Source organism: Chelmon rostratus, chromosome 9 (assembly GCF_017976325.1).
Source record: "Chelmon rostratus isolate fCheRos1 chromosome 9, fCheRos1.pri, whole genome shotgun sequence".
Lineage (NCBI taxonomy): Eukaryota > Metazoa > Chordata > Actinopteri > Chaetodontiformes > Chaetodontidae > Chelmon > Chelmon rostratus.
In genome coordinates, this window is record NC_055666.1 from 6,619,330 (window position 1) to 6,635,445 (window position 16,116).

Genomic DNA, 16,116 nt, shown 5'->3' on the forward strand with positions numbered 1-16,116 from the left:
TGTTTTTGTGGTTTTACAGAAGTCGTGTTATAATGTGTGTGTGGGTGTGTGTGCTTGTCTTTTTGTGCCTCATTCAGTCAGCTCAGTGTGCTTTATTTGAATGTTGGGTAGAAAGTGTTTCAGTGCAGCTGTGATTGATCAGCAACCAGTTCTGTTCGTCTGAGTGTGTGTCTGTGTGAGTGAATGAGTTTCAGTCTGAGTCACCGATTTAGAAAAATTGCCAATCTGACAGTAAATGAAGTTTTTGTTTTTCATATTTCCTGCAGTCAAATTGTTGTGGACTGACTTCAGATACTCAGACGTGAGCAAACCAGTTTGTAAAATCGACACAAACAAAACTGAGCTTCAGTAATACAGAGTTCAAAGTCTGACATATTGGAGAAAATGATTATTTTGTTTTTACCGCACCATTAGTGGTCCTCTGAACAATAACTGATACAAATCTCATCGATTTCTTCTGCACTCCTGTCTTTGCTGTATCTCTCTGTAGATATGTACCGCCTGGAGTTGGCGGGTGGTCTGGGGGTCATATTGTTGCTGCTGGGAGTCCTCACGGCACTTTATAAGTGCTACAACCTGGAGATCATGCTCTGCTACAGGAGACACTTTGGCAGCGATGAAACTGAAGATGGTGAGCCTATTTGTGTCAATCGTGCAACAGCAGCGTTCAGACAGAGAGCTTATATTGACACACATGTCGCACAAGAAAGAGCAGAGAACTTCAAACATGGAAGACAGCTGCACTCACACTCAGTGAGGAAGTGCGTTATGATGGAAACATGTTGGGGAAGCACTGAAAGTCTACAGTTACGTCAAAGAAAACAGCTCAAAAAAGAAAGCGTCACAGTTTACGAACGCTCGTTTTCTCAGTCGTTTTCTGTTTCTCGACATCCATTGATTGGATAATGATGAGCCTCGTTTTGCACAGCGTGTTTCTTTGTGCAAATGTCACAGCTATGTAAGCTAAATTTCACATTTCATGTTTCAAATGAAAGTCTTAAGTATTTGTACTTTGGCCAGAGCAGCCCAGGCATTCAGTCTATAGCCTCTATAACCAGTGATGAGATGCAGGTGCTCATGGTCAGTCAAACTGAGCAGTTTTCAAACCTACCTGGCCTGACCTGGCCTGTACTTGCCGTGTGTCCTGTCTCGCTGTCTCTCTCTTCACAGATAATAAGGAGTATGACGCCTATCTGTCCTATACCAAAGTGGACCTGGACTCTTTGGGCAGGTAAGTTACCTCTGTGCACATGCACATATATGCACTGAAGCAGTGCTTTTGTCGTCATGCTAACGACACTGGTTCACAGTTGTGAGTGGCGACAGCATGAAAAGGACTTTGCTAACCTCTGCTTGCGCCGGATATTAAAAGCTTGTCAATGTTTAAATGTGGATTTAAAACAGCTTCCATTTTTTAAAGGTCCAGTTCATTTTAAGAAATATAGTGAATTACTTATTTCTGAGAGTGAGATGAGAAGACTGATACTTATTATTTTTAAACTGGTAACCCTTGTTGTGGTTGCAGCCACCACCAGGTGCTCATGTAACTGATGGTTTTGCATTCGATTTTGAATGTGGAGCCATAATCGTTATTCCCTCCCCCCAGCAGGACGAGCAGCGATGAGGAAACGTTTGCTTTGGAGATCCTGCCAGATGTTTTAGAGAAACACTATGGATACAAGCTGTTCATACCGGACAGAGATCTAATACCCAGCAGTAGTAAGTAATCATCCATCTATCTACTTTATCTAGCCCTCCCCCCCAACACACACCCCTGCTCTCTCTCTCTCTATAGACTATTATGGCCCCAATACCCAGAATTCATCACACTGTCAGAATAAATAAGAATGCAAGCAGATCTTCATCATAACACACAGACACACATCAGCTGTAGTCGCTCTGCCTCAGACACAGCTTCTCCAGCATTCGTGTTCTCACCTTCTTATGAAACTAACGCAGACACAATCTGTGTCTTCCTCAGCCTAGCTCATGGCTAGATCTCACTTTCACACCAACAACCGCTCTCACACACTGTACAGGACGCTGAGAGGTCACACACACAGTACACACACACACTGCTAAGACCGCATTTGTCGTCATTTCTGGGTTACGTGTCACTCTCTGTCCGACTGGAAGGGGAAATATGACTGTTATTGCTGTTATCTGTCAATGCTCTGACCTGACACACACACACGCACAGGTGCACACAGACACACACATGCACACACTCGCGCAGGTGCACACAATTCCATCACTGACACACAGGAAAGGGGGAAAACAAAACTATGCATGCAGAATATGAGGAAAAAGGTCGAGGTAAAGGTAGTAATGTACAGATTTGTCAGTATTCTCAGTGGGCACACACACACACACACACACACACACACACACATCCATCATTGTTAAGGTCATCTCTGGCCTTGCTAGCTGCAGGGATGGTGAATGTAGCATAGAGATTGAAATGTTATGAGGTTCATCTGTTTCACACAACAGTTTATTACATGAACACACATTTAAAATCCTAGAATGCACAGACACATTCTTACACATGCATTAAATTAAATGTGTCCATGTCTCTGCACATATGTGCTGCTTTCTTGGTGATTTGCACAGAATAGTGAGGATCATTAAAGCTGCGATGTAACAACGGATCAGATATCTAGTGTAAAAGCGGTGGTGGGTAGTGGTGATGAACTCCCACAGAGCTACCGCCTGACTCCACAGTGTCCCTCAGCTCTACAGGGCGTTTTAGAGTCTTTCAGCTCATTGATTTGGTTGAAAGTTACAGCGTATGGTTCAGCGTCACTGCTCTCATCAACGCTGCTTTTCGGCAGGCAGCTGTTTTTGTCGAACGAGCTCTGATCAGCCGCCAAACAACAGACAGACATGTTAGCAACTAGCGGGTGAGCACAGTGACGCATTTAGCAGCTAAACGGCCAGATATTTCTTTCAGGAGGTGAAACAGAAATATTTGACTGTCAATCATCAGAAACACAAATCCAAATGCCACTTCGCCACGCCACTTCCCATAGCACAGTATGCTCTACCATGGTCACACACAGCTTTATTTTCAGAACTGGATATGGACAATTGACCCAACACAGAAGCACCCTAATTAAGCCAATCAGTGTAGTCTTGGATACAGTGGAGCAGAGCAGTGACACAGATTTCACTTCTTATATCCTTTTTTTTTAGTCCAGTTAGAAATGGACAAGAAATCGGTCTCTGTGCTGCATATGTAATATACCTGCAGGTGGAACACAACGTGGAACACATCTGAGGCACCTGGTTAATTCAACTGAAGTGTCAAACTAATGTATGAAATAAAATATCGAGCCACTACCCCCTGTGTGCTAGCATTTTGTGACCAAAATCACATTTTACGTGCCCAAAAAAGTTCCGAAAAAAAGAATGGAGTTGCTAAAATATCTGTAATGCGACTCGAATGTAACAAAGCCATGTGTGTTCTGTGCATTATTTAACCTTTTCTCCTAAAATACATTTAAAAAATGTATTTAAATATGGCTCATCATCATTTCCATGCTCTACATAGTCTGCCCTCAGCCAAAGTTATGCCTCCTCCTAACACTGAAGACAAACACACCCAACACCGCCTCCTGGAAACAGCACAGAAAGTCATATTTCCTCCAACAACGAGGCTTCCTCTCTACGCCCTGAAAACGTCCTAAAAACAAATGCCCGCTGTGCAAAACTACACACATAACTCTGTCTGAGCTGCATATGAACTAAAGGCTACGCAGTGTGAAAAACACACTGAATGAGTGAGTCAGACACAAAGAGGGGAGCCTTTTCAGTGCTTACCAAAGCCACTGACAGAGCAACACGGCGATGCGACCTAAAATACACCATTCAATTATCCACTCCATTAGCCCTCCGAAATTAACAAGAGAGCGAGAAATAAACAACGGGGACAGAACGAGGTGGGGACGGGGTCATTGGTTTGTGTTATTTCATTAATTGATTTACATAATCCTCAAAAATAGAGAGCGGGAAGAGGAAGTGAAGGGCAGCAGAGAAAAGAGGAGGCTAAATGTGAGGAAGAGGGAGTGAAAGATAAGAGACAGATGGAAAATTAAACCAGACAAAGAAAGAAAGAAAGGGAGTGAATTTTGGGATGTTCTGTACTATTTGTGCCCCTCAAATTGAGCGTGAAATTGCAATGTGTTGCTGGAGAGTCTCTGTCATTAATTTAGTTAGCAAGTGAGGAGACGGTGGAGGAGAGAGACATACAGAGAGACAGAGAGAGAGAGAGAGACTGTTGTTCACAGAACATTTCATACATTTTCACTAACTACAAATTTGAGAAATAATGAGCAATTTCAGTGACGCACGTTCAAAGAAAAAAACAGAATGTCACAAATGAATAATTGGCAACAAGACCATTGGGAAGACATGTTTCTACTGGGGTCCGTATGAAGCAACAGCACCACAGCGAGGATCAAAAATAAGCTTTTTAAAGCAGTGTTTTGGCTCTGCTGCATATCGGCTCATATAGTGACAAATACAACGGCTCTACCTCAGATTTAAGATAAGATAAACTTTATTGATCCCACGTGGAAGCAATTTCGTTGATACAGATAGCAAAAATAAAAAGGCAAATAGACAATAAAAAGGATAAATAAATAAAATTAACTGTATATGTACATTATATACAAAAGAGTAGAAATATATTATTGCCTTGAGAAGGATGCTATTATATATATATAATAGATTAAAAGATATATAAGGAAATATATGTAAGTAGTAAAAGAAATGTGTAATACATATGTAATATTGCACAGGAGAGTTGCACAGATGTGATGGACTCACTTTGAACATCTCATCACCTCCTCAAGTTCACACTTTCCTCCTGAGCTCTCAGTAAAAGCTGATGGTGGCGTATCAGCAGGACTCTGATCTCCATTGAAGAGCTGACTTTACTGATCGTCAGGCCAAAACTCCTGCACAAGCATTCCTGTCACTCCACTACACACTCCTGTCACTCATCCCAGTCGTCTCTGAACAGAACGAGCTGAAGGATGCCGCCAGCAAAAACAAGGCAAATACTATGTCAGGGGGGTTTCCCTCTTTCCCCCCTTACTTTTCATGCTTTTGTTTCATTGCTTGCAATCTGCAATGACTGAAACACTTTTCTCTAAATCTTACATTTAACTGATATTTCTGAAAAAACAAACGAATGACTCGTGCACAGGGTCATCACTCTGAGAGAAAGACTCAGATCGAGTCCACTTTCATATTGTGTCATATCTGAGGGGATTAGCCTAGCTTAGCATAAAGACTGGAAACACGGGGGAAAAGCTAGCCTGGATCTCATCAAAACTAAAAGCTACACCTATGAGCCCCACTAAGGAGTAATTCAACTATTTGAGATGAACAGTATTTTTTTTTTCCCTAAAGATGAGAAGACCGATAACTGCGTTCAATACCGAGTCAAGATGTGTTGGGCAATCACCTAGCAACAACACTACAGCTGCCTTATTTCTACACAGCACCAAGCTATGCCCCGTCACTGTGATGACACTGCAGGAAGCTGTACAGTCCACTGCACCCAGCTGCCGTTTGCCGGGAAATATTTACAGCATGTAACTCTCTGTGTAACCACATTACTCTTGATGCAGGTTAAACAAATGAGACTGGATGTGTTGATGAGTCAGCTTTAGAGGTGTATTTTTTATAGACAGAGCCCGGCTGGTTTTCCCCTCCTTAGCTTTTTTAGCTTTAATGCTAAGCGAGGCGACCACAATCTGACCTCAGCTCAACTATTCGTGCACAGACATGAGGTTGATGTCATTCACCAGACAGCATCACATTCGCTGTTTCTGTTATTTTATGCTCTTTTCTACCTTTCTACCGACCACATTTTGATCTTCTCTGCATTGTAAAGACACCCCTCTCTAACTCTCTTCCTCTTCCTCTAGCTTTCACCTTGTCTCCATGTCTGTCTCTCCCAGCCTACATTGAGGACTTGGCTCGTAGCGTGGATCAGAGCAGGCGTCTGATCATCGTTTTGACTCCGGAGTTTGTCGCCAAACGAGGATGGAGCATCTTCCAGATAGAGACGCGTCTCCACTCCATGCTGGTTACTGGGGAGATCAAGGTATGATCTGGGGAGTACACAGGAAACACAGCAATCTGAGAGCAGATGTGTCATCACCTGTCATTGTGAAGTATAAATTTCTCTCTTTTCAAACGCCTCTGCCTGTTTGTGTCCAGGTGATCATGATAGAGTGTGCTGACCTGAAGAATGTCATCAACTACCAAGAGGTGGAAGCACTTAAACACACAATCAAGGTGAACAGAGAGAGGGATGAATAGAGGGAGGGGAAGAAGGGTGTGATCTGAAGGGTGTCATTAGACAGCAGGAGACTAAATCAATAGGATAATTAAAAAAATCTCTCTTCTCCACAGGTGTTATCAATCATCAAGTGGAGGGGTCCTAAGAGCAATGAGCTGTCATCTAAGTTTTGGAAACAGGTGGTGTATGAGATGCCTGCTAAACGCCGAGAGACGCTGTCCAGACGCCAGGTATCCATGAAAGTCCAAAATCAGTTTTTCTATATTGTTTTGCAGGTTTTCACAATCATGTACATGCTGGCACTGTTTGTATGAGCAAAACCACAAACCTTTACATTAACATCCAAAAGAAGTACCATAGTAGGAAAGTGCAATTTTAAAGTATATGTACTGAAACACGTTTCCTTATTCTCAAGGATCAGACCTATTATGTATAGCTATAGGTGTAAAGGCAAAAAACACAATTTCCTTGGCGTGTCCAGGAGCCTAGAGAAAAACATGTGGTGAAAGTTTAGTCTGCATGTTTATGTATGCTCCCCTGGGCTGCATGTATTCACAGCAACCAGATAGCCTTGAAGTACAGGTAATGTATGAAAATTGGAATCGCAATGGGAAAATGTGACATGTTTACCATGTGGTAACACCTCAGGTGGTGTGTGCCCTGATTAGCAAAGAGATGCTGTCATGCTGCTTGGTACTGCAGAATAATTATGGAGAAACAAATACAGAGTGAACTATATAACTGCAACGGGTGGAAAAATATCATCTTTCAATTCATGTCATAGAACTAGGAATGATAATAAGGGTATGATCGCAAGTGTCACTCTTTGAGGGGTAGGGGGCTTCTACTTGACTGCTTGTTTTCTTCCTGTGTGATTTTACAACAGTGAAAGAATTACCACTGAAGCGTGTTTATATTCTTTATGTATGAAACAGCTCAGTCAAACGTTATGTAATGTTTACTCCTATAGTTTTATTCACTGGTGCAGCTGAGAGCAGTACCATTCAAAGCCAAAAAAAAACACCTCACATAAAAGATAGACATCTGATAGTCTGCAGTTATTCATGCTTGGAAAGTCTGATATAACACAATGAAGCCAAGAGGAGGTGAAGTGACTCTTCAGTTTATGGGCCAAGAAACGCACTTCCTAACTTCTTGAAAAATTGCACAAGAAAGCCGAAGAATTCCAGCCATCAACGTAACGCTGCAGCAGCATGCACTGAATGACAATCAGGTGTTTGACCCTACGGCACCACCAACACCTCCAACCTTTTATGGACTGCCTGAATCTCTGTGACTATATTCTATACTTTTCAAGACCTTCTAGAAATGCTTTTTTTAAAATTTGGTGTGTTTTTTTGTCGGGGAATATTTTCAGCTGCGGATTAATACACATTTGGTGATCTCGTGAGTATTTACAGCAGTAGCACGATGTATGATGTGTTTCTGAAGGAACGTGTCACCCTGTGTAATAGCGTGGCCCACTGATGGATTTTTCATTGCTTTGGGACAATAAGGAGCCCGGAAGCACAAAAGTTTAACATATACAGGATGTGTTGGCCACAAGACAATACTTATTAGTAGGATAGTAAGAAACAGAGATTATTACTTGTCTTATCTTGTAATATGTATGCTGAACTTCTACAACACGATAAAATCTCCATGACATCTCAACCATCTGTATAAATCTGCATGGTGAAAGCTATATAAGTGTGCCTCTATGGTAACAGGTGATGGACTCCGGTGAACAGGGCCTCTTTGGTGACCTCCAGACCACCGTCTCCACCATTGCCATGACAACCACTTCTGCTTCACTGGCACCCCCTAATGAGAGTCGGCATGGGCATCATCAGGTCAGCCGTTTCACGTGTATTGCTTCAAACTGATGGCTCGGTGTTTCTGAAACCAGATGTGTCGGGTTGTGATGACAAAACACCGACACAATAACCGACAGAGTCAGATTTTATCAGCCGAGCTTATTGTATTGCATATAGCATAATGTAAGTAACCCATTTTGAAGGTGTAGAACCTGAATATTTAGTTTTAAAGATACGTGTACAGCAGGGGTGTGTTTGGCCGCAGGATGTTAGGCCTGCTGTGTGGCACGCACAAGCCTGCCTAATGCCACAATTGTCAACTCGTTAAACTCTGCTTGGTTCTTCAGTCGGACATTCCTTCCACTCTGTCTGATTTCCATGGGGGATCAATATTCCCCGACCAATCACTGAAGACCAACATTCCTGCCTGAGTCTAATGTCATTCTATGTTGACACTGATGCGTAGCCATGATGACATGGTACTTTTATTGCTCCTCCATTGTTCCGGCACACAGCTTGACAACACTTGGCAACAGCTTGGCATTAGTCCCACCCATGGCGTTGATTGGCTAAGCGTTAGTCACCCATGGCACTCATTGGGTCAACTGCTTTTACGAATGAGTAATTTTTTTAGCATCTCTGCAACACTTTGCAGAGTTCACGTTTTTTGCCGTTGTTTGTTTTTATGTTCATCCTGGAAATGCAGTATGTTGGAAACTTTAGATTGTATTGCAATAATATTATTATCCAAAATATTATTGGAATAATACATTTGCTTTCTCACCGCAGGTTGCCTTGGCGACAGAGATCCCTGACTACAACCAGATGACCTTGCCGCTGGGAGGCGGTCACACTGCTACAGCAGCCCAAATGAGGCATTTCTGCCGCAGCTACGAGTTCCAGCTTCCCACACAGCCTTCCTCCCTGTCGCCCCCCCTCCCACCGCCCTCCACCGTGCAGTTCTCCACTCTGGGCCCGGGGGGGCGCCATGTCTATTGCAACATCCCTATGACACTGTTGAATGGACAGGTGGGAGAAAAGACAGGACCACTTCTTTTTTTGTTTTTGTTGCAGTTCCCTGTTAGTTTCTAGCATCCAACATCTACACAGTGTATCCTTTTCTTGAATTTCCGTGCTGTTGTTTATGTGCATGTTCTCAGAGTTTAAACACATGAAAAATAAAACCCCTCTTTTCTCCCCAGGGGTTCAGAGCAGTTCACTGGGGAACAAGAGGTCTGTTTGGATAAAAGAAAATGTAGAGAGAAAATAGCATCTTCATATTATCCAACCTACAATAGTAATTTATTTTAACAGACTGGGAAATAGCTGTCATATGCAGTACAGTTGTCATATAGGAGGCATGGTGCACTACTGGCATGCAATAGTACTGTATTCTATAGACTGCAGCCCGTTTTCTCTTTTTAATTGTAGATTTATGCTAGGAGTTGTGGTGAGGGGGAGTTTCGTGCTTATCATCTTTGTGCTTTGTTTTTTCAAGGTGCCTCAGAGCAGTACGCTTGGGAAGAAGCCAGAACTGCACCTGAACAGCACCTTCGTACCGCTCACCAGCAGAGAACTAAGCTCTGACATCTGGTAGAAGGACTGCTCAACTGGTACTGGATCACACACTGGTTTACAGACTGCTTTTCCACTGGCTTTGGACATGGGGTATACTGGATGGTCGACTGGTTTTCATTGGGTTTTTGGACTGTGTACAGCCTCGGTTTTCGAGGAAGGACTGCCTGTAAACTTGTTTTGGGCCACTTCATCCCATGCTGTGAGCAAAGGACAGCTTAAGGACTATATCAGCCTGGGATTCACAATGGACGGACACACTGATTGCAGACTGCTTGCAGACAAATGGATTCAGATTACAAAACTGATTGCACACTTGTTTTGGACGTACCAACTGGTTACAGACTGATGCAAACTGTTAGATGTATGGCCATGACCATTAGGAAGGAGCCCTATTATACAAGAGGACTGGACATACTTGTATTTGACTGGTGCAGAGAGTTTGTAGACAGGTATGGACGTGTGGATGTCATGAACTGAAAAAGAGTGGGTACTCTATTTGTCACACAAGCTACCAAGTTGGACCTGTGAGCACAAAAAAAGCAAGTGTGTTGTAATGGCAGTCTGCTCGCACTCCAGCTGTGTACCCCGAAAACCCGTTGATTTGTCAGCCTCTTAACTGCACGGAAATATCAGTCAACTGGAAAATCAAAGTAGCGTAATCTCAGCGTGCCAGTCGATCTACGTTGATCTACCTGTTGACTCGGTGGCTTGTCAATAAATGAGGCAGACTTCGAGCAATGAGTTTGGAATACCAGTCCACCTTAAAACAACAAGTCAACCTCTTTAAAAACAACTCCTCGCTAGCTAGCTAGCTAGCTAGCTCTCAGAGGCTAAAATGGTTGACTCACAAGAAGTGGATTCCAGCAAGATAAGAAGTGATGCGTAAAGCAAATGCTAAGCTCAATTACTGAGAAAGCACAGTTAGCTGGTGTAGATGGAAACGCAGCTAGTCGTCAAAACTAGCTGGCTGGAAGGCTAGTTAGCTCTTGAGCTAGGAGGATGCTAAAAGGCACCATGGGACTGAAAAGCAGCCAGCTCATCACCTTGTAACCCAGTAGTCAGCAGCTAGTCAACTCATCAAGAGGTGAACTGGCCAAGAGGTTGCCTACCGACGTTTACCATCAAGCTAACAGCGTAAAGGACTTGGCTTTTTCTATTTGCATGACCACCCATTTAGATAAAAAAAAATAATCAAATAAACATAGATAAATGAGTAAATGACACAATCATTTCTCGCAGCCTCCTTTAATATGGAGGAGAATAAACGTCTTATGTTTATACAATATATTTGTTTTCTGTCCAGCCATGAAGTAAAGATAAAATCTGATAAAGGGAAAAAAGGAGGCGTCCCTCCAAAAACATTTCTATTATTTATTTTCCTTTGTTTTATTTAAGAGTTCTATCCTTCTAGAAGGTTGATGAGAATATTTGCCAGGCTTTGTTTTTAATGTTTGTTCGTTGCAATAATCTCTGTACAGCTTCCATAACTTATGCGTAGACCTATACATGACAGTGATTTGTTCCCTGCTATTTCTGTTGACACCCACATTAAGTGTGTGAAACCCAGAGCCCCTTTTTGCTTTCATTCTGTCCCTCTTTTCATCAGTGGGTGGATGGATGGGTGGATGGATGGATGGATGATGGATGGATGCTCATGGCAGTACAACCCTGCTAACGGACTGATGTTTTGGGCCTTTCACTCTGGAGTCGAAACCACTACCAGTCAGCCAAAGGGGGCTTCACTACATACAGAGTCGGACTCCAAACCGAACCAGACCACATTCTTCTTTGTGAGCTTTAAGAAACCAAGATTATTACCATAATATTTAAGCAAAGTGAATAATGTTTTGAATTTACACAAAGGTACTGTCATTGTCTTATTAGAACCAATGAATTCTGGATATTTGAGATTGTTTGATACAATAATTATTTACGTTGTTATATTCAATGGCAATATACAGTATAGTGGTTGTCTTTTGATTTCTGCTGATTTCTTTGACTATTCTTTGGATATATTGGTTGAAATAATTTAATTGAGAGCAAATAAAAATCATATGAGTTGTTTTATACATTTTGGATGCCTGTCGTCTGACGCAACAGTTATTTCTTCTTCCCTCTGCTCTTCACCACTTTCCCCTTGTCTGTTTGATTTTGTTTCTTCCTGAAACAGACTCTCTGTAAGCTGTTTCCTTATCCTTTTAACTGTCATCTTACTCATGTGTCCTGCTCCTCCCGCAGTCCCCTATAACATCTATCACCAACTCCCAGCCCACTTCCTCTTCTTCTACAGTCATCTGAATTTCCTAATAACTCTGAGATGAACTGAACTGAGGAACAGTGATTGAATAGGATTCGAGCTGTGTTGAGCAGGGATTGCCGAAGGCTGCAGTGAGCAGAAACAAATTAAAGAGGACATTTAAAATTTAGGCATTTACACTTACAAGGAATCTCAGTAAACCAAATCAGTACTTATTAAACACTGAAAATACATCAGCAAACTGAAAAAGTAATGCTGTGTTAACACAATACTTAGAAACATAGTAGTTGAAACAGCTGATGAATCTTTTAGCAGTTGTCTTACCCTGGCATAAAGAATAAAAACAGGAGAAACAGCTGGCTCTGTTGTCTCCAAAGTTCACAAATACACCTACCAGCTCCTCTGAAACTCAGTAATTAATAATTGTATCTCGGCAGTTTAATTATGTCAGTGACAGAAGTTGTAGTTTGTTGTTTTAGAGGGAGTTAAATGTTCTTGCCATTACTCTTTCCTCCTGCCTCCACTCTTTTGCTAAGCCAGGGTCGCCTCGCAGCTGTAGCTCCTTACTTCACATATATGCCTGAGAGTGGCATCAACTAGCTCCAAGAAAGAAAGTGAACAAGTGAATTTCCCAAAATGTTGCAGTGTTTCCTTAAATTTTGGGATTTAATAAAAATTTGCTTAGGTAAATAGATGGTCTTAGCTTTCCAATAAGAATTAAAACCAAATAAATAATAATAAGTTACGACAAATATTGGAAGTCTGAAGCAGTAGCCTTTATCATATTACAAAGTGGAGCACCTCAAGGAAACGTCCCCGGGCCTTTTATTTTCGTACCGCTCGGTTATTTAAATCCACTAATGCAATTCTGTCTGATAATGTTGATGATAAGCTGCTCTCTTTTTTGTGTTAGGCATGCCATATTTCCACAAATAGTGACTGGGGCATTTATTTACACGTCCCTGGCCATTATTCAAGACCTGGCTTTTATTTGGCTACCAGTTATTATTTGAGAAAATATAGTAGTGACAAATATGGCCTCATATAGACAAAATATTATCAGTAAATATTCTCTAAAATTAAGTATTTACTATAAAGCTGTTTTTTTATTCTTGTTTTTGAGATTGTAGCTGTTTGACTGATACAAATGTTAAGATGTTAAGAAGATTTTTACAGTCACAACGTTAGGACAATGGGTCATTTGCATAAGTCCCTTCTTCCTAGGAATACACTTCAGTGTCTGGGCTGCAAATCAGAGCTTTGCATTTAGTATCATATCATTTTCCCATGTAGTTCGTCATTACTACCACACAAAAAACGGAGCAAAAAAACTGAGCAACTTCATCAGGTGCCGAAGAATTAAACCTAGTGATTTTACAAGCGATCATATATGGAGCAACTTCACAGGCAATATAGTAAAAGTAAAGTAAAATTATTATTTTTCGATTATTTTCTTTATTCTTCTTACTAAGTAAGAAGTAGAGCTTTATTATTTGTTGCAATATTAGATTCATGGTTGCATGAAAGCGAGTTTGGTGCACTGGAATATTGTGAAGAGGTTTCTTTTGTATTTAGCCATACTGAATGGCTTTAAGGATGGAAATGTCTGAGCCGTTCCACTACTTTAGTCCAAGATGAAATATCCTCCAAACGACTGGCATGAAATTTTGTGCAGGCATTCATGTTTGCCAGAGGATGAATGCCACTGACATCAGTGCTTCCGTGACCTGTGAAATAGCTCAACATCTATTGGACATTAGCACAAGTACTCGCTTATTAACCATTTATGTTTCCTGTGAAACATAGATTTATACCAATTTGCCAATTGCAATTCTTCATCTAAGTATTGATGCTATCATGAATTAAACACAATCCTCTCTTGTTTCAGTGGCCAGAAAAGATTTTTTTTTAAATCATAGCTTCCCATAACAGGAGATGTTTGTAATGAGGTATATGATCAGACCAATCAATATATGTTATATTAAGCATGATCGGGGTAAACTGATGTTGAAAATGCTGATCACTTTTAGTTGTGGTATGTGAGGCCATGTAGGGTCAAAGCAGGGAAAGGGTAACCAGAGGTGGTAAAGTTTATAGAGGGGCTATTAGGACGTAAACCTCTCAAACAGGTAGATATAGGTTGTCGCAAAGAAAAAACATTCCTCAGTGGGACAAATGCCCAGAACATGATCTGGTTTTTGAGTTAGGAAAGACATGGGTGGAGTAAGACAAAACGCCATATGCTATATTTTGTGTTGTCTGTATGTTAAGGGCAGAGTCTTCTGATCTGACCCTGAAGCCCTCTTGAATGGCCGGCATCTGATCTGATGCTGCTTGTTAATAAAGGTCTCTTCAACTCAAGCTTGTATCAGCGGAGTTCTTCCTGCATCATCATCACACCACTGCTCAGCAGGACCTGGCTGATAAACATCAGTAACATGTTGCAATGTGTCACTGCTGATAAGATAACAGGTCACTCCTGAGGTTAGTACAGGGTTTAGGTATTGTGCAAACCTCTGGCCACTTTCTGACCATGTTAGCTAATATTCATGATTATATTACAAATTTTGATGGCAGTCTAAAACATTATTACGAGTTTATTTCAAATATGCACAAGAGGTGTTAACATACTTAATTGCCCCTTGTCAGTAGTTGAGCCAGGGTGTTTTGTGAGTGGTATGGATTTAATTTATTACCTTATACAATTGTATAATTCTACAGGAGATGAAGAGGATAAAGCAGTGTGTATGCCTCATACCTTATTCTGTATCACGCTTAAAGTGAGATGAAAATGGTGCCTTTCCCAAAAGCTGTAAACAACGAGTATAGAAACATGGTTGCAACAGATTTACCCCACTTACCTGATTCCACAGAGCTCATCGAGGTAGTGGTCACAATTCCAGTCTGTTCAATGAGAAAAAAATGCATATAGCAAAAAGATTTATTTCCAGCAGTGGGTGTTTTTCTGGGCTGACTGTTTGTCATATGATAACATTTCAGGAAGTAAAACCTTTTGTCACCAGAGTTCAAAAGTTGATGGGTGCAGGTTTCCAGATGTGATACAGCATTAGCATGTAGTGTACCTTCTCATATACAATAGTAAATTTAGGTTGTGGTTGATCGGTTTCTGTTCTGCTTTGGTTTCACAGCCATTAGCAGTTTCAGTTCATATTCATAATTAATCACTCCGGCTGGACTCAGCACAGCCATCACACGGACTGAACGAGAACAATGGTCAGCAGCCTGGCTCTGCAAAATACACAGTGACCACACACAAACCTCACAGTGTACACCACCAGAAGACAACACACACACAGCTCACATTATTGGACACTGAAAAGCACCGTACTTTGTGCTATACCTGCGTCATGTAGTGTTTTACTGGCAGCAAGGTAAATATGGCACAGTCAGAGAAAACGTAATGATGGGACGATAAGGAGACCAAAACCAAGCTGTCCGTTTCCTTCTGTGGGTGTAGATAAACGTGATGGCAAGAATGCTTGATTTGTTTCAAACTCTGTCTATTTAAATGGGCCTATTTCAGGTGTATTAAGAAACAGGCATTGTTATGGTATTTCATTCACTGGTTATCCCTGCGGTATTTGCTGACCTGCTGAGTTAATTTTTATGTTGCTTCACGCTACTCATAAACCATGCACACATTATTTACAAAAAAAAAAAAAAACTGCATTCATCATCCATTTTTCAAGGGAAATGTATGTTGACCATATTTTGCCTTATCACTCATGCCATAATACTTCTCAGAAAATAGACTGATATCCCCCAGATGTCACAGATTGCATATTTGCACGAATAAGGAAATGTGACAGCACGCATCTTTTGAAACGTGGTTGAAGGAGAATGATGCATAGACACAATTTCTCGTAATTCAGTCAAACTCAGCTGCAAATGGAGCAGGAGGACGCTGAATTCTTAAATAGATTTGTTCACCTGTGCTAAGGAGATGCTTGTAGAAGGGATTCATTTAAAGCTATTATTTATCACTGTATTTTATGATATTGCGTATGTATCAAAGAAACCAACGAGGCTTTGAAGGCTGTGTTACGACGGTAGAAAAATTCAGTCAACCACGTATGATATGCAAATATTAAAATTATATGAGAGAAAGAGTTGAAATAGGAGAAAAG

The 16,116-nt window shown here is 41.3% G+C and overlaps 1 protein-coding gene and 1 long non-coding RNA gene across 2 annotated transcripts in view; one reads left to right on the forward strand and one right to left on the reverse strand.

The window, feature by feature from the left end:
* Nucleotides 1-10,026, forward strand: part of il1rapl2 (interleukin 1 receptor accessory protein-like 2) — a 329,417-nt gene extending 319,391 nt beyond the window's left edge. The window contains exons 9-18 of the mRNA XM_041944223.1: nucleotides 491-631; nucleotides 1,171-1,231; nucleotides 1,607-1,719; nucleotides 5,973-6,118; nucleotides 6,235-6,312; nucleotides 6,430-6,546; nucleotides 8,047-8,169; nucleotides 8,923-9,162; nucleotides 9,336-9,366; nucleotides 9,632-10,026. Of these exons, the coding sequence (XP_041800157.1) occupies nucleotides 491-631; nucleotides 1,171-1,231; nucleotides 1,607-1,719; nucleotides 5,973-6,118; nucleotides 6,235-6,312; nucleotides 6,430-6,546; nucleotides 8,047-8,169; nucleotides 8,923-9,162; nucleotides 9,336-9,366; nucleotides 9,632-9,720 (1,139 nt within the window). The 3' untranslated portion in view covers nucleotides 9,721-10,026. The remainder of the gene's footprint in view (nucleotides 1-490; nucleotides 632-1,170; nucleotides 1,232-1,606; nucleotides 1,720-5,972; nucleotides 6,119-6,234; nucleotides 6,313-6,429; nucleotides 6,547-8,046; nucleotides 8,170-8,922; nucleotides 9,163-9,335; nucleotides 9,367-9,631) is intronic.
* LOC121611599 overlaps nucleotides 1-14,944 on the reverse strand; it is a 15,625-nt gene extending 681 nt beyond the window's left edge. The window contains exon 1 of the long non-coding RNA XR_006007113.1: nucleotides 14,830-14,944. This is a non-coding gene — a long non-coding RNA (uncharacterized LOC121611599). The remainder of the gene's footprint in view (nucleotides 1-14,829) is intronic.
* Nucleotides 14,945-16,116: the final 1,172 nt, after the last annotated feature.